The sequence below is a fragment of the Cinclus cinclus genome, chromosome 5 (genome assembly GCF_963662255.1).
Source record: "Cinclus cinclus chromosome 5, bCinCin1.1, whole genome shotgun sequence".
NCBI classification, from domain to species: Eukaryota; Metazoa; Chordata; class Aves; order Passeriformes; family Cinclidae; genus Cinclus; species Cinclus cinclus.
The window spans coordinates 37484988-37509591 of record NC_085050.1 but is presented as its reverse complement, the minus strand read 5'-3'; the positions used below and the strand labels follow the sequence as shown (position 1 = coordinate 37509591).

General features: G+C 36.9%; 1 protein-coding gene across 4 annotated transcripts in view; it reads left to right on the top strand.

Moving 5' to 3' along the window:
* Positions 1 to 24604, top strand: part of CLCN3 (chloride voltage-gated channel 3) — a 48878-nt gene extending 24274 nt beyond the window's left edge. For 2 of the 4 annotated variants that reach the window (XM_062492848.1, XM_062492849.1), the window contains exons 2-12: positions 3335 to 3492; positions 4467 to 4566; positions 6154 to 6341; positions 6997 to 7119; positions 8464 to 8670; positions 10298 to 10378; positions 11548 to 12093; positions 16138 to 16324; positions 17611 to 18009; positions 19810 to 20026; positions 24003 to 24604. In XM_062492848.1, coding sequence (XP_062348832.1) covers positions 3335 to 3492; positions 4467 to 4566; positions 6154 to 6341; positions 6997 to 7119; positions 8464 to 8670; positions 10298 to 10378; positions 11548 to 12093; positions 16138 to 16324; positions 17611 to 18009; positions 19810 to 20026; positions 24003 to 24093 — 2297 coding nt within the window. In that variant the 3' untranslated portion in view covers positions 24094 to 24604. Of the gene's footprint in view, positions 1 to 3334; positions 3493 to 4466; positions 4567 to 6153; positions 6342 to 6996; positions 7120 to 8463; positions 8671 to 10297; positions 10379 to 11547; positions 12094 to 16137; positions 16325 to 17610; positions 18010 to 19809; positions 20027 to 22279; positions 22356 to 24002 lie in introns of all 4 variants that reach the window. The other 2 variants (XM_062492847.1, XM_062492850.1) reach the window with 2 other exon arrangements.

The following is a 24604-nucleotide window of genomic DNA, read 5'->3' as shown; positions in this document are numbered from 1 at the left end:
GAGTTAGTTTGGAATAGCAGTAATAATACAAGTTCTGCATTCCACTTTTTCCATTAGCTTCCAGTCTCATAAAAACTTAAGCAAACTCATGTGTAACAAAAAGGCTTTCTTTACAGCTCCAGAATGGCTTAGGTATCCTCATATGAATATCAGAAGTGTTCTCTTTTTATAACTGGAGACTATGCCTATACATCTTGTATGCTAAGTGCTTGTGGTTTTTAAGACCAAAACTGCATCTATTTTCGTGAAAAGCATGTAGCCTGAGAAAGCATCTTGAAACTTGAGGACTGGGGAAGAGGGAGAGGAAGGAAGAGGAAATACTTCTGAAGGTCTGCTACATGGTACAATTCATCTGTGTAATGATGATTTCCTGCCTGATGGTTGGAATGCTATGATGAAATATTTGTATTCTGGTAAGAGTTTTAACATTGCGTTGAAAATACATGTAATGACACTTTGGAACTGGGAGTAAAAAGTGAGAATTTGTGTGTTTATGCTGATGAAAATCATTATCTTCATAGCTGTAAGGAGCATCTTGCTATGTGAAAAGCTGGAGAAGGAAGGGTAGAAAGGGTAACAAAACCTTGAAAAAGTGTTGAGTCTTAGTAAAAGTGTATTTTTCTAAAATCTCCTTTATAATACTTGTTTACTATATAGATGATAATACTGGCAGGAAAATGTAATTTCAAACTTCTGTATCTTAGATACAGAGCATCAGATTTTATAGAGTTGTCCTCTTCATGGTCCTCTAAGAATGCCTTTCTGCCACACTCACTGCTGCCTGTTTTCTCACTTGGTACAAGATTACAGCTGTTCAGACTATTTAGCTATTGCATCCAGCACTCACTTGTTGCAGTTCTGTATTCAACAAAAGTTCTTCTGCATGATGTCTTCTTCTGTGTCTCTTCCCCATCATACAGTAATCACTTATATTCCAGTATTTGGTGTGCTGGCAGCTGTTGGTAAAGTAGGAACCTGACATAGTTTCAATGGGATTTTTACTGTCTCTAGACAATGACCATCCTTTCTAGTCTGCTCCAAGTTCTGCTATGGGTCAGGTCCAGTTAATGTAGAGCTGTCTCTGATGATGGCATCTCTTATAATCCCCTGGAGGAAATTCTAATTTAGCACCTTGTGATATGCATAAAATAATCTGTTAATGTTTGTGATACATTTATAACTCTCAATTTTCCTTTGCCTTCTGTGGCATAGGATTGCATGCTCCTCGTAGTTTGATATTGCTTCATATGTAGCAGGGCATAAAACCAACTCCTCAAGAGTGTTTGCCCAGTCCTGTTCACTCAGGTTCAGGAAGCTGTGTGATCACATTGTAACTTTGTAGGAGATTAATAATTAAGCTGTGGGTAAGGTTAATTTATGTCCCCTTGCTTTGCAAAAGGAAACTGATTGCATGTAAAAATAGTATTTTATTCTGTTAATGTCTTCATTTTTAGAGCTAAACTAGTTATTACACTGTGGATTTTGTTATTGTCTCTTCCACAAGATCACCTTGACCTTTCAGCTAGCCAGACATGTATCTTATACTTCTAGTTGGGAGAATTGGAAATGGCAAGAGAATTGAAACCCCTATCCTAAAGCAAAATTTTCACAACTGCCTCTATTAGCAAATCTGATTTAAATTGTAGTTGTTGTTGTTGTTAGCCTTTTATTTAATGGATGCATAAGTAATGCTCCTATAAGTGCCTTACGAGAGACTAGCAGCAGCTTTAGGAAGAGATTTACAGGGCTTAGCTCTGGGAAGTAGATGGGGAATTTAGTATGGCAAAGACTGGGGAAAAAAGTATTAAGCTAAAGATGGCAGCCAGGCTCATATAAGAAAATAGTATGGATGGGTGTTACTGGGGAGTTGTGTGCTACATTTGCATTGTCTTTTGTACTTTCCTTTTATTTTTTTTTTAGGATTTGTAATAGTAATTGTTTTTGTATTATTTTCTTGGTTTTTTCACCACTAAAAATGTCTGATTAAACAATATGTTATATAGTAAGCATCAACATGACCTTTTAAGCAATAGATGGCTGACGCACCACTTTGGTCAGTGTAATGCCAGGTGTCACAATGTTTCTTCTAGATCACAGAATTCACATTTGTAAATTATGTATAAATCTAATTGTGAGTTGTTGTGAGAGCTTGGGCTGGGAAACTCAGCATTTGTAGCATTTGGAAGTTTACAAGTAGGTCCTTTGACAAGCTTTTTGTTTGGTTGGTTTGGTTTTTTGGTTAGTTGGAAATTTCTGCTGACAATACCAAGAAGCTCAATTAAAGAAGGCTGTAATTAAAAAGACAAAACAAAAACCAACAAAAAAAACCCCCTTCAGCCTAAAAAAAATCCCCACCTGTCTAAACATCCTAGTATATATAATCTAGTGAAATGAATTCTGGTGTCTGTCTGAACTGATAGAAATCTTGGTCAGCTTGAGCCTACATCATTATGAATAGAGGTTACTGTGATGTGCCATATACCGTTGGGCAAAATATTTTGTTCTTAGTCAAACAAGTGAGAACTAAGAAAAAAAAGCCAATATATTACAGAATTTATGGCAGTTGAAAGCTTAAAAAAGGTAAAACTTTGTTTTATCGCTTCCGAAAATGGAAAAATCCTCTACTCTTGCTCTTCTTACTCTGATCAGTAAATATTTGTGGGGCTGTTGCTCTGATAGCTGCTTGTGAAGAAACTAGCTAGTGATAACAAATTAGAAGATATTTTCTTTATACAATATTTCCAGTTTTTCATGACTGAGGACTGTTCTATGATGTACCTGAAAAAGATAAATAAAACCAAAATATGAGCCTATGTTTGGCTTTTTGCTGCTTTTTAGCTGCACTTACAATCTGTGTAGGAGAGATTGGTAGCCAGTAGAATGTATATTTAGAAATAAATGGTAACATAACATATGAGGGTACTGTGAACTTTGTAGCTAATCATCCTTGCTTTGTTTCTGTACAAACAGGTTTTCCTCTGGTAGTTCATAAACTGAAATGAACTTCAAGTTAAATGTGTCAAAGCTGCTCTTTTTTACCACTTGCTTCTATTAATTTTTTTCTGGAGTCTGTACACAAAACAGAACAAGAATTTGACTAGGACATTCCTATTTAACCACTGGAAACACAAAGTCACTGATACACAAATTTAACTTACGGCTGAATGACAGTAAAAAGGAGTGGCATGCAATATTGAGAGACCTAAATGACAATACAATATGCATATTACAGAAAGTGTCTGAATTAGTTGTTCAGAAATTTTTGTGCTATGAACATAGTTTGGATACTTCACTTATTGCAGAATTAATTGATTCCTGTGTTTCTCTGATGCAGGAACTCATTATACAATGACAAATGGAGGAAATATCAACAGTTCAACACACTTACTGGACCTTCTGGATGAGCCAATTCCTGGAGTAGGAACATATGATGATTTCCATACCATCGACTGGGTTCGAGAGAAGTGCAAAGACAGAGAACGGCATAGACGGGTACTTGAGATAAATAACAGTACTTTTTTTGGTTGGATGTTGGAGCTAAGGTCTGATGTAGTAACACATACAAATATATGCATGTCCTTAAAATTTGTACATAATTACATCAGCTAGAACTACTTGAATACTGTTTAAAAAGCACTGCTTAGTTGGATACCTGCAGTATTGCAGCATTATTATAACTTGAAAATGAAGCAATAATTTAATAGAGTGGGAATAGGTCCCTGTCACCCAAATACTATTTTTAAAGTACTGCATTTTTTGCATGCTAGTATATTTAAGGCTATTTTCCAGTGTAGGTGTATTAGTAATAGTACAATAGTGGTTTTGGTGGTACTTCTACAGAAAAGCAAAGTGTGATGTATATTGCTTTTATACTGACACAAGTATGTCTGTGCCACTGCAGCTAAGTGCAGAGTAAATAAGGAAAAAGTAAGAATAGGTATTTTTTTTGTACAGTAACTTCAGATGTCATTACTAATAGTTGTCTGGAAGTGTTATTGGGTAGTTTTTCAATTTTTTGTTTTATTTTACTTTTATGTGTTTTTTTAGTCTAAAGATAAAGATGTTTATATTTGAAGTAGAAATTTTGGAATTTGAATCATATGAAATAGCTTATTATTAGTATGCTAACAGTTTAATTGAGCTTCAAAAATATTTAATCGATAGGAGGGAAATAATGTTACAATTCACATTTTAGGTGTGTGCAATGGAAAGTGTTCAATTATCCTAATAATGTATTTCCTGGATTTTAGTTCTATAAATTAAGCAAATATGTGTTTCTTGGTCAGTTCTTGATGTCTGAATAATTAAGCTGATTTATCTATGTAAAGCACTAAATAGAACCAGAATATTTGTGATTTCAAGAGAGGGTTTATTTGCCTGCAGCTACCACCATACAATTTGTATTTTTTTTCATTATTCATAGTACAGAAGTACATACAACTCTACATACCAATTTCTCTTTGTAGATTAACAGCAAGAAGAAAGAATCAGCATGGGAGATGACAAAAAGTTTGTACGATGCATGGTCAGGATGGTTGGTAGTCACATTAACTGGCTTGGCATCAGGTAAATGAAAGCACAAAGGGTTATTTTTTTATATTTGTCAGCAAGCAGTTACTGTGCTTTTCCTTTTCTCCACCAACCCAGCTAAGAGCTGGCTCAGTCTACTACAACAATTCCATAAGGGAAGAAAAAAGTTGACTATCTTGATTTACAGGTTTCACCATTTTGAGGTGAGGGTTTACTGATCAAATGCGAGTCAAAATCTTCACTGAATTTAGAGGAGGTTTGTCAAGTGTTGCTGAACTTCGACCTACTAAACTATCAATGTTCTTTAATCCTGTGATTGAGATTTCTGTTTTCTCTTTCTGTAAAATTTTGGTTTTTATCAGTAGGATTTCTTGTGAAAGTGTTGATTGTAGCAGTAGCTCTGGTATATGTGTAAGCACACCTCCTTGTAAAGCTTGTGTTTATGGATTAGTGAATTCTAGCTATATGTTTATGTCATACCTTTACAGAGCTTCTTTCACATGAAATACTGACTTTAACAGGTAGTTTGTTGACCTATACTTCAATTCTCTCCTTCTTAACATATTTTAGAATGAATTTTACAACTAAAAGCATCCAATAGTTTGTAGCCCACCTGTCAGGCAGTGCTGCTGCTTTTTCTGTTAATATAGTTTGAAGCGATTAAAACCTGCAGGAAGGAGAGGCCACAAACTCTGTGCCCAGTTTTTATAAAAAAAGTATTTCAAACAGACATTTTAGATTAAATGTTAGGAAAATCAGTTGCGGAGTAAGGCTATGCCTATTAAAACGCATGGTAACTGTATGCTTTTTTTTAAAAACTACTGCTTAGGTATATACATAATCACTTTCACAAATCACATGTAAATTAATATATATGCAAAGGTTGCAGCATGTTTATATATTTCTAATGCACAAACCAGGAGTGTATAATTACTGGAAATTGTTTCTGATCATTTCAGTGGGAACATGCAGTGTAGTGTTTTCAACCCCCTAAGCTGCTGTATATTAAAATTCCTTTTTTCTGTTTCTGAGCAACAGAAAGTTGCAAAGTTAGCAAATTCTGGTTTTGAGCAGTGATAGGTTTTTCAGTCTCAGATGCCTTCTCTTGTATGTCTAGTGGATCTTAAATGGTACAACCTTGAGTTCAGTGACAAGGAGACCTTAATTTGGTTGAAAGTCTACTGAAGTACTGCTTTTGACTTGCCAACACATGGGCTAGAATCCTTTTCCCCCTTTTAGTCAGGTGAATCCCATCTCTTTCCGGCAGGCTTGGTGCCATTTAAACTGCTCCATCACAAGAAAGTAACAGTTCTCTTATTACTCTTAACTTCTTGGTTTCAGTGGACCGTTGGAGGACTGTGATATAGGGGAAAAAAAAGCAAGGAAAAAAAATCTCGTTTAACTTGGGAAATATACAGAGGACTTAATTCTTCAGCAAATATTAGTCTTACCGTAATGAAAACATGATATAATCCTGGAAATCAGTAATATAATAAATGTCTATTTAATTAAGTTTTCTGTAATTGCAATTTACATCAGTTGATACAAGCACATTCCTTCATTTTAGCTTTGTGAATTATTTCTGTTTGCCAGAACATTAATGCAAAACTGTTTCTACAACAGGGGCATTGGCAGGATTAATTGACATAGCTGCTGACTGGATGACTGACTTAAAGGAAGGCATTTGCCTTAGTGCTTTGTGGTTTAACCATGAACAGTGTTGTTGGGGTTCAAATGAGACCACTTTTGAAGAGCGAGATAAGTGTCCACAGTGGAAAACTTGGGCAGAACTAATAATTGGGCAAGCTGAAGTGAGTATTCTTTGATGGTCTTGTTCAACAGCTTGGCTGAATAGGGGAAAAAAAGAATGGTCTTAAGGTTGGGATTTTAAACAAGAATTTGGGTTGTACTGTCTGTGCCATTTTTCAGCATTTGTTGATTAATAGATTATAGCATAATAAATGTGTGTTTCATGAACTGCAAGGGGTCCTGGAGTATTGCAAATGTAAGGAAGTTATGAGAATATAAAACTATTAATGCAAGAATTTCTATTCTTTATCATAGCTGTATGTAAATTAAATCCATTTGTGGTGTTCTCTGATAACTAAGACTAGATTAGTTTCATTTTTTCTACCACAGTTTTTTTTTTTAAATAAGGAAGATTTACTCAATATTCACTAGATTTTAGCAGCTATTAGCTGTTAAAAAATATACCTGTTCCATGTTATTTTTTTATTTTTAAGGTGAAGTGTTAGAACACTTTCTACCTTTTATAACGCAGTCTGTGCTAATGTGCAGGTGTCATGACTTTATGCTTTTCAAACAAAACTCTCTCTTGGCAATAATTATTGTGCCTCAAAATGTGTGTATAAATGTACTTGCAGCAAAAGTACTTCTGGATTATTCTAAGTAGTGATCTTGCCGTTATATCAAATCTGTTTTCTGACTTTTTGTTTTTGCTTTTAGGGCCCAGGTTCATACATAATGAACTACATAATGTACATTTTCTGGGCATTGAGTTTTGCATTCTTAGCAGTTTCTCTGGTGAAGGTATTTGCTCCTTACGCCTGTGGCTCAGGGATACCTGAGGTGAGGTCTAAATAATATATATATATATATATATATATATATATATATATATATATATATATATATATATATCATACAAGTGTTTTGTATCATTGTGTAAATTACTGCTGCCTTAGTGGGCCAGGGGAAGGCAAGAGAAAGCACCCTGTCCCTTTGAAGTATATTAATGCAAGCATTAAAATTGAAAACATACAATTGTGCTAATTGTTTCTAAGAAAATACCCCAAATTTAAAATAATCTTCTGGGTTAGTAGATTTTGCTTCTGTCAGGACCACTTTTTAAGGAAGCATTTGGATTAGTATACTTCTGAAGAATGATTTCCACACCTCCCCTAATCCACACCCTCCCTGTGGTGATAAGGGAGCAGTGATTCATTTACACAATATGGGTCGTTTGATAGAGCAATCAATCTTCTGTTGCAATGGCTTTAGTTGATTTAACTAGCAAAACCAATGGACAGTCACAATGTGAAATGTGTAATATCCTCAAAATCTCACTGTTTACAGTTGCTGTCTGCTACTGTCCACGGAATGGGAGAGAAAAATCCAAAGTCAAATAAATTCTTGTCAGTCACACTTCTTCAGCTTTTCTGTAAATATTTTTTTATCCACCTCTATTTAAGCCTGGAGTAGTTCTGTGCCATTATTCCAGAAATTTCATCTTAAGTTGGTTTTCAAATCTAGCTATCCTTACTTTTTAGACACAGTTGCCCAGTGTTTTGTGTACATCCTATTTAAGGACATGTTGTCCTATTATAGTTGTATATTATTTACTCTATGTTGGCATACTTTCTGGGCTGATAATATAGCATTGTTAAGCACAGTAATAATACCTTTGGCAAGTGGCACATTTTTCTGCTGGAGATAGGCTGATCTTTTCCATCTTTATGTGAAGAAATCTAGTGTTGATTTTTATTTAGTGATGGTAAAACATGAAGAGAAAACAGGGGTGATATTGGTGCAAGTTGGGATATTGCTACAGAAGATGACCTTGAGTATGGCTTTTGCAGGTTTATTTTTCCTTTGGAAATTTTCTTCCTTGTACTCAATAATTTACATCACAGACTAATGAATCCAGTCTTAGAAGCTGCTGCAGGTTAATTTTCTACTAAATGTAATTGATAATGTAGTTTTATGTTATTATGTGTTTTAGAGTAAGTTGCAAATGGAAAGCTTCTGGCAAGCACTGACCCAGTGTGGCAGTTTGAATGATACGTGTTTTAAAGTGTGACAGAGTCATTTGAAAAAGCTGGCTTTTGAAGTTCTGCAGCTAAAATTAAAGGATTAATTATTTTCTGAGAATTTAAGAGTGCAATCACAGATACAGTTTTTTATTTCTTCCAGATAAAAACTATTTTGAGCGGCTTCATCATCAGAGGTTACTTGGGGAAGTGGACTTTGATGATAAAAACAATTACTTTAGTCTTGGCTGTTGCATCAGGTTTGAGTTTAGGAAAAGAGGGTCCTTTGGTACATGTTGCCTGCTGCTGTGGGAATATTTTTTCCTACCTCTTTCCAAAATACAGTACAAATGAAGCTAAAAAAAGAGAGGTAAGTTCTTGAAAAAGCGTTTGTAGAATGTATTTAATTTTGGTTCATTTACACTGATTTGTTTAAAAGATGGTATTTGTTCTCTTGGACAGTGTTTAGTGATTATCAATAGTTATTTATTATGTTAAAAACAGTGTATTATCTCCAGCCTTCTCACAGGTAAATAATTTCCATGGCAGAGTCAGTTTGTATTTCTTCTACCTCAGAGACCATTTGATTTTATACAATTTTTTTTCTGTGCTTGTCTCTACATTTTGTTAATTGATGGGTGTTTTCAACTGTGAGGACAGCAGAGTACTCTGAAGCAGTGAACAAAGTGTTCCTGGTGACAACAGTGTTTTCTGCCCTGTTTCAGTTCACTGTTGTTAGTGAGAGTGTAGTGGCTTAGACTTGGTATTGGCCAAGGAGGTCTCTAACCCCTGTGTTGGCAGGACAGCAGGAGAGAGTGAGGTGAAAAGCTCAGAGGTCGAGATGAGGACTGGGAGAGTTACCACTCTCTCAGCTCAACAGACTAGACTTGAGGAAAGTTACTTGACTGCCAGTAGTGGAGTAGTGAGAAATGAAAACAACACAAAACAAAATGAAAACAAAACAAACAAAAGAAAGAAAGAAAGAAAGAAAGAAATGTATCTTGCTCCCACCATCCCTTCTTGAAAGGCTCAGCTTCACTCCTAACTCTTCTATCCCAAAGTGGCACAAGGAGATACTTTGTCTCTGCTGCTCCTTCCTCATGACACTTTCTGTACTTCAAAGTGGGGCCCCACCCATGGGAGACAGTCAATCACAAGTGTCTTCAGCATGGGTCTGTTCCACAGGGTATAGCCATTCAGGATTGCCCCAGCCTTGATCACCCACAGACTGCAGAGCTTGTAAGAAATCTGCTCCTGTTGGGCTCATTTTCATAGGCCATTGGTAGAGGCTTGCCAGGAGCTTGCTCTGGTGAGGGCTGCAGGGTGAAGATCTGCTCTGCCATGGTCCTCCATGGGCTGCAAGGAAACGATCTGTGTCACCATGGGCTTTGCCATGAGCTGCAGGGAAATCTCTGCTCCAGCCTCCTTCTCTCCAAACTAGTTCTCAGACACTCTTTCCATCCCTATCGCCAGCTTTGTTTCCCTCCTCTGGACATATCCAAGGACTTTGACATTCTTGACGTGTGGGGCCCAGAACTGCCCAGAGCACTCAGGCTGTGGCCCCCCAAGGCTGAATGCAGCAGGACAGTCACCTCTCTTGGTTGTCTGCTCGTGCTGTGTTTGATGCACCCCAGGATGGGGTTTTGCCCTCTGGTTCCAGGACACACCCTGCTGACCCACACTGAGCTGCTGCTGACCGGCACCCCCAGATCCCTCTTGGCAGGGCTGCTCTCCAGCCACTTCTCTACCAATTTAGACTTGAGCCTGGTGTTACTTCATCCTAGTGTGCATCATTTGGACTCATTAGATTTTATCTCATTAATCATTGCCTGGGTCCTCAGTCTACCTGGGTCCTTCTGCAAGGCCTCCTGTCCCTCAAGAGAGTTGATGGCAGTTTGGTATCATCAGCAAACTCAGCTTATAGCTGTAGTGAGATTCTGTTGTTCATGTTTACAACATAGACTGCTACAAACCCTCTCACCTTTATTCTTTTTCAGGTGTTGTCAGCTGCCTCAGCAGCAGGAGTTTCTGTAGCCTTTGGTGCACCAATTGGTGGAGTCCTTTTCAGTCTGGAGGAGGTATGTCAAGAGATGGCACTGAAGAATAAATATTTTAAAAAATCTTAGTTCAAGTAATCTCAGACTCCTTTAAGCTATGGAGTCTCTCCTAAGAAGGAAATTATTTTTGGATCCATATTTCAAAGAGTCCTGTTACCAGCAAAGCCCTGAAGATATTTTCTCTTTTTTTTCGAATGAATGTCAGCTTTACTTTGTTCTCAGTTTTATTCTGGAAAAGGGCTGAATCTGTTAGTAATTCCAGTTTACATACAGATACAGACACAGCAACTTTTCAGTCTAGGAGTTCATTCTGAAAATAGAAAAGAAATAGGGCTCTTAAATTTTGAAAAAGGCTTTAGAAACTTACTGGACAGTTTTGTAAAACAAGTTTTTAAACATTACTTAAGGCATCAGAGACTAAACACAATTGAATGTGGTAATTATTGAAAGGGCAAACATACTATAAAACTTTCCCCCAAAGCAAGCAAGTTCTCTTCTCCAAAAAATACTTTATGCTAAATTAGTTTTAATTGTAATTTTCAATATACATAGGAATGTTATTTCTATCATTGGCATTTTTAAAGACCCTAAAAATCTCTGAATTGAAAAGTAGGGAAAATATTCTTTCACATATAATTTTGTTATCTTCTTAGGGGATTTTGAGGAATTACTCTGGTGTCAGAAAAGTGCAGAAGAAAACTGTCTTGCAGTTCAAATCAAGCTATATGGGGCTTAAGAATGAAATTGCATGTTCTGTTTTGAGGTCTTTTAAAATTTTTTTGTTAGTTTTAATCATACTTCTTAAAAATAACAGATCTGTGAGAAACCTTTCAATATAGGTTGAAAGGAGAAGAAAGTATTAGCAAGAAATCTGAGAGTGCATGATCTGGTTCTCATGAAGGCTATTAAGAGACACAAAGCAGAGCAGCTTCTAAGCATAATTTCCAGTGCATCATTTCCTAACAGTCTTAAAACAGCTGTGGTTTCAACATTGCTGTAGTATTATCTTTAAATCTGAGTTGTTGAGCTTTTTAAAAATGTAGAATCTGCTGGAGTGCCAGTGCTCCAAGTGATAGGAATAATTTTTTTAGCCTATATCATGTGAACAGCAGTGTTCTAACACATCACTAACTTGTCTTTCCAGGTTTTTAATTGAATCACTAATAATTGTGGTGTATTGTCTTTTGCAGGTCAGTTATTATTTCCCACTGAAAACCTTATGGAGATCGTTTTTTGCTGCTTTAGTAGCTGCATTTGTTTTAAGGTCCATCAATCCTTTTGGTAATAGCCGCCTAGTTCTTTTTTATGTGGAATATCACACTCCTTGGTATCTTTTTGAACTGCTTCCTTTTATTCTTCTGGGAGTATTTGGTGGGCTCTGGGGAGCATTTTTCATCCGAGCAAACATTGCATGGTGTCGTCGACGCAAATCTACAAAATTTGGGAAGTATCCTGTCCTGGAGGTTATTATTGTTGCAGCAATAACAGCTGTGATTGCATTTCCTAATCCATATACAAGGCTAAACACCAGTGAGCTTATTAAGGAGCTCTTCACAGACTGTGGGCCATTAGAATCCTCCTCGCTCTGTGACTACAGAAATGATATGAATGCAAGCAAAATTGTAGACGATATTCCTGACCGTCCAGCAGGCACTGGAGTCTATTCAGCTATATGGCAGTTGTGTTTAGCACTCATATTTAAAATCATCATGACAGTCTTCACTTTCGGTATCAAGGTAAGTGTGAATGCACTAGCTCTCTTACCTGCTGTGAAATTATTTAATTTCACATTTTATTATTGCCTTTCTCATCTCTCAAAGCTTGAAGTTTTGTTTATTTTTTCATGGTATTCCTGTCAAAAAAGTTCTTTTTACTTTTGGTTTATAAGCAGGTCTTGTAGCAGACAGTATTAATTTTAAATTCAGAGTAGCCCTTTGTTCAGCTGAATAGAAATGTGCTAAATGCAGAATGGAGCAGTAACTGTGTGGATGGATGGCTGCTTGTATGGACCTGATTCAGCAATAAGGGATGTTTCTAAAATTTCCAAGAACAAAGTTAAGCATAACCACTCAGGTTCCCTTGGAAGAAGAACAGAAGAATAGAATACCCCTTACACTACTTGGTGGTAATTCTTATATCCACTCTCCTCATTGTTCACATAAATGTAATCACTATAGGTGTTAAAAGGAGATGATGATTTCTTTTGCTGTGTTTTCCAGTATTGCATGTTGTGATGAGAAAGTGGGCTTTGTTCATGTGACTCTAATGGAAATTTCTTCTCCATTACAAGCAGCGTAATTTTTGTTTTTCCCAGTTGTTTCATAGATCTGTTTTGGAGGTGGCTTCAGCTTCTCCCCAGTCTTTGGCAGTTTTCTAAATGATGATGTATAACTGTCATGCCTTCATTATTTTCTATCTTGTCAGGCTCCTTTAATAGTTTTTTACAACCACGTCATTATCATATGTGTCTTAATGCAAACTTCCTGTAGAGTATTCACTAAGCAAGATTAGTGTTTAAATTTGCCTTAACTCTTCAGTTTAAGTTGCTGTTCCATGTAACAGCATGCATAAGAAAACACTTCCTTTCTGTGAGTGTGTTTGACCATTGGAATATGCTGTGCAGAGAACATCCTTGGAAATACTCGTATCTTGACTGGTGGCAAGCCTGAGCAACCTTCTGTAGGTGACCCTGCTTGGGCAGGGGTGGTCATTCTGTGGCAGCATCTTCAACCTTGACTATTCTGAAACTGATAGAACAATAACATCACGTTGTGTTTCTTATGTTTCAATATTTTAGAAGATGTTGCAGGTTGTTATTTGAAGTTGTGTTCTATATAATGTTTGGTGGGAAAGAGGAATCTTAGAGTGTGTATTTTAAATGCCAGTCTTCCTAAGGTCTGTAATTCAGACAGTGTTCTGTGATCTGACTGCTTCAACCTGTTGTTTAGTTTTGAATTCACTCATTGTGTTTCATTTATATCTAGGGCATTATTTTACCATTCATGTGTTTATGTGCATCTGGCTCTTTTGCGTGGGGTTGTCACCCCAAGGTCACACTGCATATTAGAATTTACTGGTTTACAGAATGGGAGAGCTTATATTCATTTGGGTTTGGTTCATTTTCTCAGAACTTCAGCATGGTGGAAATATTTTTGTGAAGTTGTGAGAATATATTTATTACTTTGCCAGTAGGCAAGGAGTCGTGGTGCTGTCATTGATGGAACTGTGCTGAATGAATTTCTTGGAAGCTTTAAAGCATGTGGTTAGTTAGAATGTCAGCTAGGATCTGGAGAAGAGGATGTTACTTTAATGATATTTATTTGCTTTAGGCTTTGTAAAAGAAGCAAATTCAAAATAGAAGGAAAAAAAACCAGAAAAGAAGTAATATTACATTGTCATTTAAATCATTATAAAGGATCCTCTGGGCTCTCCAGGTCTGTTCCTGGAGCTGTAGCCATCTGCAAACACACATCTTCCCCACAGGAACTGTTTTCCTGTGAGGTGAGCAAAGCTACCCAGCTGCTGCCAGTGGGGTGAAGTGATTCCTGCTGCTATTACTGCTATGGACATGCATTATCAGGACGCTGATATGACAGGGGTTTGGCATTTTTTTTGTTTGTTTTGTTTGTTTTTTGTTTTGGTTTTTTTTTCCTTCCATGCTTTTGTACCTATACTTTAGTGCTTATTATCAGTAGATTCTTTACTGTGTCTAAATGCTGATCAACGAGTGGGAAGGAGTTACAGTTTTGCCTCAGAAAATGGCTGAGCTGTGGTACACTGCTGCAGTATCAAAGAAGTAGAAAGTTGTACACATGTCCTAATCCTTACTTCTTCTAAAGATGACGTATGTGACACAGAACAAATCTTTCCCTCTGGAGTGTAATTGGAGCTTACTCAAAAGCAAGCCCCAGAGATGAAAGCTTAAGAGGAGGGAAAACTTGGCTGTTTTTGGTTGCTACTTCTCTGTGAAGATTCCTCTCCCCTTTGTCATTTGTGATTCACATGCTTATATGAACAAATGGACCTGTAAAATCTTAATTACAGTTAGACTTGTAACTACTATCCATATATGATGGAATTAAGAGAAGGAGCTAGTGCATAAAAGGTTACATTACCAAAGGACCAGAAACAATTTGAAAGCAATTTCCATGTGGAGACTGAACTTCTGTGGCATACTGCTAGTGCAGTAGGATCTGAGGCAGTTTCAAAAGCTTCTTAAGTTACTTTTATATTGGAAATATGGGATATTTTTCAGGGTACAGTTGTACTGTTCACGAAGAAAGAATTTCACTCAAAAAATTGATTTTAGCAGGTAGGAAAGGGCTTAGATGCATAATCAATTGTGGGAAATAACAGCAGTGTTATAAATGCACAATTTGAATACTAGACTAAAAGGATAGCACTGAATATTGCCTCTATAAACACTGAAATATTAGGTAATTCCGTATAGGAAATAAGGATTATTAAACCTTTTCTCAAAATTCACACTGCTGATTGTCTAACACAAAGTTGTTTTTTTTTCCTTGATTTGTTGGTTAGAAATCATCTTTGCAACCACAAATATAGACAAAATATAAAGTAATAATAATTATAAGATATGTTTGCTTTTCCTTGGTTTGTTGCTAGAAAATTTCTTTGCAACCACAAATACGGACAAAATATAATAATGCTAACAACAGGAACAATTCTGAAATACATTTATGCACCAGCTATTGAATACCACAGCAGAAATCTATAGTTTGGAATTCCACAATACTTAAATTTCACAGCTGTACAGTACAAGAAAAATTACATTATGTGTCTTGTTACAGCAGGAATGCAATATTTAATTATGTTATTTCAGTCATATGGGATGAGATACATTTAGACAAAGTAAAAATTCTACTTCTTTTTTGTAGTCACATCTGTACCTCAGTCACAGTGTAAAATATTTTGATGTTAACAACTGCTGTGAGGAGAAGCAGCAGGCATTTACAGTTTAATGAGACATTTAGGTACCAGTATGTTTTTTGGAAAGATTAGCTTTGTAAGGAGAAGAAAAGATACACAACAGTTTCTTTATATGAAAATGCTGATAAAAACAAGTTTGCAGTAGTATTTTACTAAGTCATAATTGTGTGACAAGGCTTTAGTTAGTAGCAGAAAAACATTTTAAGTAGCTAAAATGACAGTAGGAGCTTCATTTTTCTTTAACCTATTGTGTACCTACTTTTTTGCAGTGGGGATTATCTTGCCTTTTACACTCTTCGTTTAGCATTCTATATATACCAATTTCTATATGAAACAGCAATAATAGTACAAAGCGTCTTTTAAAAATCTCCTGTTTAGTTAATTTATAGCAGTTTCAGGAAGGCACTCCTGTTTAGTAAGTGAATACTGACTCTGAAGAACATGAAGGAATAAGGAAGACAGGAAATGATAAGGAACACTTATCAGTATGATTAGCACAGCTCACACTGGACATGCACATGGCAGAGAATTGTGCTGTTGGCTCTGACTCTAGTCCATGGACCTGTATTGGTGGTAGATTTTCTCTTAAACCCAGTAAGATATAAAAAAAAACCACGCTCATAAAATGGTTTCTGCTGATCAGGTCACTCAGAGATACCAGTAGCATTCTGTTATATTCTACTGACCTTCCAAGGTCACTTTACATGGTTTTAACCTGACAGTTTGAGCGTTTGCTTCTCTTTCAGAAAAAATATATTAAAGAATCACTTGTTAAGCGTTGTATTATGTATGTTCCCAGCAGCATGATAACAGTTCCATTTTTGTTGCAGGTTCCATCTGGGTTGTTCATACCTAGTATGGCAATTGGAGCAATAGCAGGAAGGATTGTAGGAATTGCAGTGGAGCAGCTGGCTTACTACCATCATGACTGGTTCATTTTCAAGGAGTGGTGTGAAGTTGGAGCTGACTGTATTACACCTGGTCTTTATGCTATGGTTGGTGCTGCTGCATGCTTAGGTAAACAAAATATAATAAATAAGTATCTGATTTCTTCATATATAAAAATAATAATTAAAAAATTAAAGAAGATATAAGTTAGTGCAGTTTTGGAGCACATATTTATAGGGTCTTCCCTCCAGAATACATTCACATCTCTACACAAGACCTCCAAATCCATGTGATCTGAGGAATAATGTGAAATATAAATTGATGAGAAATAGGAAAATTTTAGTACTGTTTACTTTCTCTTTTTGGTATCAAGAGATGTCATTACTACATTGGTCAGAAAAATCAGTTCCTTGAAATGTATGAAGTAGAGCATTTACAGTGTCAAGTACAGTTAAGATTATTAGAAGGAAGTGGTGTGATCAGCTGCCACATCTACATGAATTGCAAAAGTTGTTCTTGAAATTCAAAATCCAAAAAACAAAAGTTTTAGAAGTGTGTAAGGTACTTTTAACAAGTCTAATTGTTGAAAATCAGCTCCAAGGAAAGAGGCTGAAGTTGGGCACCTAAATTTATCCTTGTTTATAACTTGGTGGGCTTAGAAATTTGAAACTTGAAAGCTGTTAGGGAGGATTCTGCAAGAAGAAGACCTTTTCTTTAGGGAAAAGTGTGTTTGGGCAATCAAACTAGTGATACAAATTTAAGTTTTGGAGAGGTGGTTCTGGTTTTTATTAGTGTAAATTGAATTACTCTTGAGTGCATTGAAAGACAGTGCATATTCTTTTATTGAATGAAGATATGGCATCAGAAACCTTAGCAGAAAAAAAAATTAATTAAAATAGTAGTAAAAGATATAATCACTGTCTTCTGTTGTCCAAGAAAGAGACTTCATCAGCTCATAATTCTATTTAGCTTTAATGATTAAGCAACAGCATTAAATTCCTAATCCTTTGGACAACATAGCTGTTATTTTGCTACCGTGACTTTTTTGCATTACTTCCATTATTTGTTCACATTCTTATCTTACTGGATGGCCTTGCATTTCACAGTACTTTTAACCCTGATGTGGTATGGAGATACACAGTTTTGTTCTTAGTTTACGTCAAATAACTGTACATAATTTCCAATCCCCTTTATTACCTCCCTTTCTATGAATTTTCCCTAAAACTCTTTTCTTCACTTTTAGAAGTTTTGTGTTAGTTTTCTCTGTCTGCTTCTGTTGGTATTATGCAGAAGGATGTTTGGCAGATGACCTCTCATGTCAAAGTTGCATTTGTAGGTCTCAACAGGAAGGCAGAAAATCCTAAAATCAGTGTTATCGGATACTCAAATGTTACTGGCTGTCATTTTCCTTGCAGGTGGTGTGACAAGGATGACTGTGTCCCTGGTAGTTATTGTCTTTGAGCTAACAGGAGGGCTGGAATATATTGTGCCCCTAATGGCAGCAGTCATGACCAGTAAGTGGGTAGGAGATGCCTTTGGTAGGGAAGGCATCTATGAAGCACACATCCGACTGAATGGATATCCTTTCTTGGATGCAAAGGAAGAATTCACTCACACAACACTGGCTGCTGATGTGATGAGACCTCGGAGAAGCGACCCACCTTTAGCAGTTCTGACACAGGATAACATGACTGTCGAAGACATTGAAAACTTGATCAACGAAACCAGCTATAATGGTTTTCCTGTTATTATGTCAAAAGAATCGCAGAGACTAGTGGGTTTTGCTCTAAGAAGAGATTTAACTATTGCAATAGGTAATAAACTTTCAGTATTGTATTATTATGTATGCTGATTTCAATTATTTTATATTATTTTATATTTAAAATAGAATTTACTCTGTATGTTTCTAGACTCCAGGTTGATTTAAGTATATGATAATACATCTTCAGTAGCAGGCTCTAAAATAAAGAAAGCTCTCATCTTTTTGTCTGTGTTATAAAAACAAAAATTGTCATACTCAAGTAGGTCAGAACATTATCTAATCTGGCATTTTTTAGTTTTTTGAGTCTTTTGATAGTATCTCATTTCCTCGAGTAACTGAGTAATTCTCGTTTTTCACCAGCAGTATTCTGTGAGAATTACTGTCCAAGTAATTTTAAAATGTATATCCTATTTCTTTCTGACAGTGTGTTATTTATGTTTGTTATGACAGCCAAGGTTGTATTGTGGAGAGATAAGTGCAATATTTATTATTTTAGGTTTATGTTTTTCAATCTGTTTGTGTAATGGGAAATTTGTCCCTTGGCACATAAGCACATAAGTCCTGTTTGGGACATCTCTTTCTAGGTGAGTATTAGTGCTTGTTTGATACTTGTGACAATGCTTTTCACACTGGCAAGAAAAATTCAGTGGATTTTGAGGCTACTGTCATAACCAAAGGAAGAAACACATTGTTATGTAAGAAAATGTTACAACACTGTAACATCTAGTGCATGAAATAAGTGATGGAAATTGCATCTTAAACTACTTTTTTTAATACATATCTCTTAAACAAAGACACTTGAGAAAGGAACAGAAGTCTCCAAAAACTTCTAAAAACAGTGAGCATAACACTGTTTAGTTCAGTCAGATTTTTGCCTGTGGTCTTACTACTATACTGTGTATACTGTGGTATTACATTATGTAGGATGTATACGAATGTACAAAACTTGGAAATTACTACTGACACCATACTAGTTTAAGTTTACATTTACTTGAGTAAATGGGGAGGGAATAGCAGAACATTCTTCTTAGAATATGCTTTCACAGGCAAGACTAATGTCAGCTGCTGAGATTATACAGTGAAAGCTGCTTAGTCTTGGGTTGTCTGTCTTAAGAGACAGTGCCTTGGCAGCCAGGAGGGCCAACCCTGTCCCGGGGTGCATCAGGCACAGCATCACAGCCAGGTAAGGGAGGAGATTGTCCCTCTCTGCTCTACACTGGGGCAGCCTCACCTTGAGTGCTGGGGGCAGTTTTGGGTGCCAGATCAGAGGGTTGTAGAGCCAATAGAGGTCATCCAAAGGAGGGCAACAAAGATGGTGAAGGGCCTGGAGGGGAAGCCATATGAGAAGCAGCTGAGGTCACTTGGTCTGTTCAGCCTGGAGGAGACTGAGGGGTGACCTCACTGCAGTTACTTCCTCTTGAGGGGAAGAGGAGGGGCAGGCACTGATCTCTTCTCTGTGGTGCCCACTGACAAAATCTGAGGGGAATGGCCTGAAGTTGTACCGAGAGAGGTTTAAGTTGGATGTTAGGAAAAGGTTCAGTCAATTGAGACTGGCTTTTCCCTCGCAATTTCTTCAGGAGCTGAGTATATTATTTTTTAGCCTTTCCATCTCTTAATAGTAAATAAAAGTTACTTATTGGAGTGAGAAAATCAGTTAAATAATGACTAAAGCTGAATGGTAAATGGCTTTTGTGATTTTTGCACAACTACTTCCTTGGGATAAAGCAGTGGCTTTGGAAACTTATGCAAGAGCTTGTTAGTGTTTATTGAGCTGTCTGCACTAACATCTTACTCCAAGAATGTAAATTCTTCCCCCTCTGCTGTTTCCCCCCCTTTTCTGTCTTTCTTAAAGAAAGTGCTAGAAAAAAGCAGGAGGGGATTGTTGGCAGTTCCAGGGTGTGTTTCGCCCAGCATACCCCATCGCTTCCAGCAGAAAGCCCTCGACCTTTGAAGCTCAGAAGCATACTTGATATGAGCCCCTTCACCGTGACAGACCATACACCAATGGAAATAGTGGTGGATATTTTCCGGAAGCTGGGTCTGAGGCAGTGCCTTGTAACACACAATGGGTGAGTAAAGTGGCAGCAACGCTGTTTATTTTCCTAGATACTGTAATTTTTGCTTCCAGGATCAGAGTATTTGTACCAGGATATACACCAGGATCCTGGTAGTTTGGTATTGCAACTGAGGACCCCAGCTGTTCATTAAGAATGTGCTGTGCTGTCGCACCTCTCTGAAATTCTTACACCTTCCTTGTATTCCAAGTAAGCAGGCAGATGATTACAGTCATTTTATGATGTTCTGTTAAAAATTTACTGCCATTCAGCAAGCTTGGTGTGTGCAACTTGCATGTGGAAGAGACACAACTTGTCTTGCAGAGATTTAGTCTTGTGTGCTGCACAGTCTAAGGCCTATATTTCCTAGTTATTATCTATGTTCTGACAACATGAAATGTATCAACAGTTACTGAACCTCTACAAATACTGTGTTCATAAAGAGTAAAGGAGAAAATGATCTCTCTTTCTGGAGTCTAGTGATGGCGATTACCACCAAGCTTTTGTTTTTGGAATACTAACAACTAAATTGCTGCCAGTTCTGGAACTGCAATCTGCAACTTTTGTTTCTACAATTCAAATATCTCAGGAAAGTAATTTTAATATTTAGAATGTTTGTAAGTGAGACTGTTGGGAGTTGTCCTGTGATTATCTATTAAATAAATCAGCCCCTGGCATGGAAACTAAATGTTTACTGGAATTGCTTCTTATCTAAACTGCTCCTTGTTTTCTTTTACATGATCTTTTCTTGTGCAGCTGTACCTTTAACATTCTGCTTTCCTGTATCTCTTGCATTAAACACTTGACATGCAAGATCAAAGCTCCTTACCATAGTATCTTACTTTCCTTTTAGCATGTCTTGTAAGGCACCCGGGAAGTGAAATGTTCTCTGCTCATTCACATGTTTAGGATTGATCAATGTCCTTGGGACAAGAAAACTGAAATGTCTGGGACTTCCTTAGTTTTTCTGTGGGCAAAAGGACTGCTGCTATATGTGGCGAATGCTTAAATATTTCACTGCTTTCCAAGTTGGAGTTTTTTTCAGATGTATTTTAAAACAAATTTACTTAAATGTTCTCCTGCCTTTGTCTTTTTTTTTCTTCCATGCATCTCTGTAGGGAATAGCAAGTAGAAGCCTTTCTCTGGTAGGGAAGGGACATAATGATCTGACACTTGGAAGTTAGTGTGGGCATGCAGTTATTCTTGCTTTGGGGAGGGAAATTGGAATCAAAAAATATTGGAAATTGAAAAATATTTACTATGATAATTTCTGTCATAGTCTCTTTTGTGGTTGAGTGCTCAAACATTGACGTTGATGCTGAAATCTTCTCTAAAGAAAGCCTAATTGTGCAAAGCTATGTCAAGCTCTACTAAAAATTTTTTACTATTTTATGATAAAGTAGCAGGAAGTATGGATGGCTTCAATATTTATTTTATCCTACTTCAGTTTACAAATTTGTGACATTCCACGAGCACACTGTCCATTACAAGAAGAGTAGATCATAAATACTGGTACTGGTGGTGTTTATTCATGGCATACAGCCTTGTGGACATCAAGGACTACTTTATATTTTGGCTGGCAAATTTCCTGCAAACTGAGTATACCTGTTTAAAGACTTGCATCAACATACTGGTTCCAGTCTAGATTGGATTGTACAGAAATTGCTGCAGATGATGGAGAGAGCCTTACTCCTCCAGATTTGTACCAGAATATCCATTCCAAGGAGTTGCTCTTGATTTGTCCTGTCATTAACAAGGAATTTGTCAAAATTTGTCTAAGGACACCAGATAACCCAGCTGTGTAGGGCAACTTTGAACCTCACTTGCATGACTTTACACTGTTTATTACTATGTTCATCTACTGTGGCTTGTTAAGATGTGAATAATTATCTGTATGTGTGAGGAGAAATAAGTATTAAACAAAGTAGATTTTCATTTCAGTGCCTTTAAAACCCAAAATTATGTGAATTTAGGGTGAAGGGATAAAGTTTGCTGAGATAAGAAACATACTGCTCTGGGGTGATAGAAGAGCCAGTGTTCAGCATTTTGGGAGAAAAAGGAAAAAAGCTAAATTTGGGAAAGGGTACTGACTTTCAAATAAATTCTCATTTAATTATCTCATTAGCTATCCTGCAACCATTCTTTTTCTTTTTTTTTTTTTCTTTTTCTTTTTTAATAGTTTGCTCTAATCCTTTTTCATTATGATTAGAACTTTTTTAAAAAATTTGATTTCACACACAGTTATTAGCATAACATAATCTGTTGCAGGATTGTCTTGGGGATCATCACAAAGAAGAACATATTAGAGCATCTCGAGCAACTAAAGCAGCACGTCGAACCCTTGGTGATTAGATATATCAGATCTCATAATTAGACACATTAGAAGTCAGGAAGCATGAAACTTGTGAACTGTTCAGGGCTTTTACAACATCTGCTGAACAACAAAATCTTCTTATACTCAAAATTTTTATTAAACTTAAAACAAGATGTGCAAATTCCTTTTGCAGAAATGAAGCTGTAAATGTGAACATGCTGTTAGTCACAACATTAAAGGAAAGTAAACAGTAAACTTTCTGATACTTTTGTTGTTGAGATCACATTGATCCAGATGGCTGATCTCTTGAATTCCCCAGGTGGGAAGGCACGAAGCTAGGAATACTTCTCCCCTGCCTAATGCAAATTAAGATTTTCTTATATGCCACTTTCCTTTTCTGATTTGGACAGCCTAAATAGCTGTTAAATAGCAAAGTGTCACATCTTTTGAGAAGCAAAGATAAGCATGTTTTAAATGCATCATTAGATCTTCCCTGTAATCCCCCTTTATCAACATGACTTAAAAAAAAATATTTTTAAACAAAGTCCTGTGATTTTATGTGAAGTCTGTGATTCTGCCGCTGTTACCTTCAGCAGTCAGTGTACTCCTTTACAAAATGTGCACTGATACCAGCCAAGTGGCCTGCTACTATGTTGACTGTTGACTTCAGAATCTAGATACAGTTTAACCATGATGTTGTGAACTAACCCCTTAGATAGGTGGTACACTTTGTCTTAAGTTGGACATGGGTTGCTAGTTCCATGTCTACTAAACATGCCCACCATGTTTAGCTGCTTATGTGCAAAACATGCTAATTATGTTCTCATTTTATGCTAATATTTCACAAGTATTTCATGCATCCTTTAATAAGACAAATTGAAATGTACTAACCAGAGTAAAAAGGGCAGCAGCTCATTCATTCTGCTCTTTGCTTCTCTTGTGATATTATCCTTTTGGACAGTCTCACTCTATTTGGTGTTTCACAGTTATAGTTTTAAGAGACCCTGTCATAAGAGCACAGTATCTAAATTAGAAAATGAAGATTTTATTATTCAGTTTGTTTTTTTTAGAGCCATGAACTCCAAAGACTAATTAACTGATATTTATTATACAAAAGTTTCATGGCTGATACAGTGTGCTCCTATGAATACATTCAATCTGAGCCAGTGTGTCAGACTGGAAGGATCCTTCTGGTTTAAAAAAGGAGGGAAGGGGAGTTTGAATTGCTTGATTTGGGGCCATCAAGCAGTACTTCACTTCTGATGGCTAGGTTGGAACACACACCTCCCTTATGAAATGGGATCACTATCACTTCTTTTTCATACCTCTCTTTTCTTTGTCCCTCTTTGTTACTTTTTTGTTGGCATATGCTAATCAAAATTTGATTTTTGTAGAAACAAAAAGTTAAATAAAAATTGTAATGGGCTCTCTGACTTGTATTTCATTAAAAAGGACTACAGCTATCAGAGACCATCTGATAACGGTGTCTCAGCATTGCTGTGCTTTATTAAACTGGTGGTTCCTCAACATTTTGATAAATGTTTCTGTTTAAATAAGAAAATCAGGCTGTTTACTTTTGCTCTATTCCTGTCAACAAAAAGGACTTGGCTACAGATTTGTTTTGCTTCATTATTTTCCTGCTTGGATTAATATCAATCTTCCATTTGTCCTTTTCAGGCGCCTCCTTGGCATTATAACAAAAAAAGATATCCTCCGTCATATGGCCCAGACGGCAAACCAAGACCCCGCCTCCATAATGTTCAACTGAAACCCATAGCTGAGGAGAGAGAGGAAACAGAAGAGGAGGTTCATTTGTTGAATAGCACAACACTTTAGTCTGGGGAAAACTTCTAAAGTCAGAGACGAGCTGGGTTTTTACGTAACAGTGCTGCTGGCAATCAGGAGTCAGTCTAGGGGAGCGTGTGGCGAGGAGGAAGGCTCATGGGCGTGTGGGAAGGGAGAGCTGCTGTCCTGCACTGGATGCGTCCCGAGACATCAGGTCTGCCATGATAGTGCAGTGGGTGAGCCATGCAAAGTGGTGCCATTCTCCAGCTCAGCCTGGTACTTCAGCATTGAAGAGATGTGTTACTAATCCCTGTTTCTGGAGGGATCATTCTGAATTGAGCCATCTTGTGGAGACTGAAAGGTCTTGCCCTTTTTACCATTGAAAACTGTTGTGTTAACTCATGAAACGTACTATTACTCGTCACCTTTCTACATTCCAGAAGAGCTTTATTTCTCTCTCTCCTGAGCTGTAACAAAGCCTCTTTAAAATTGGT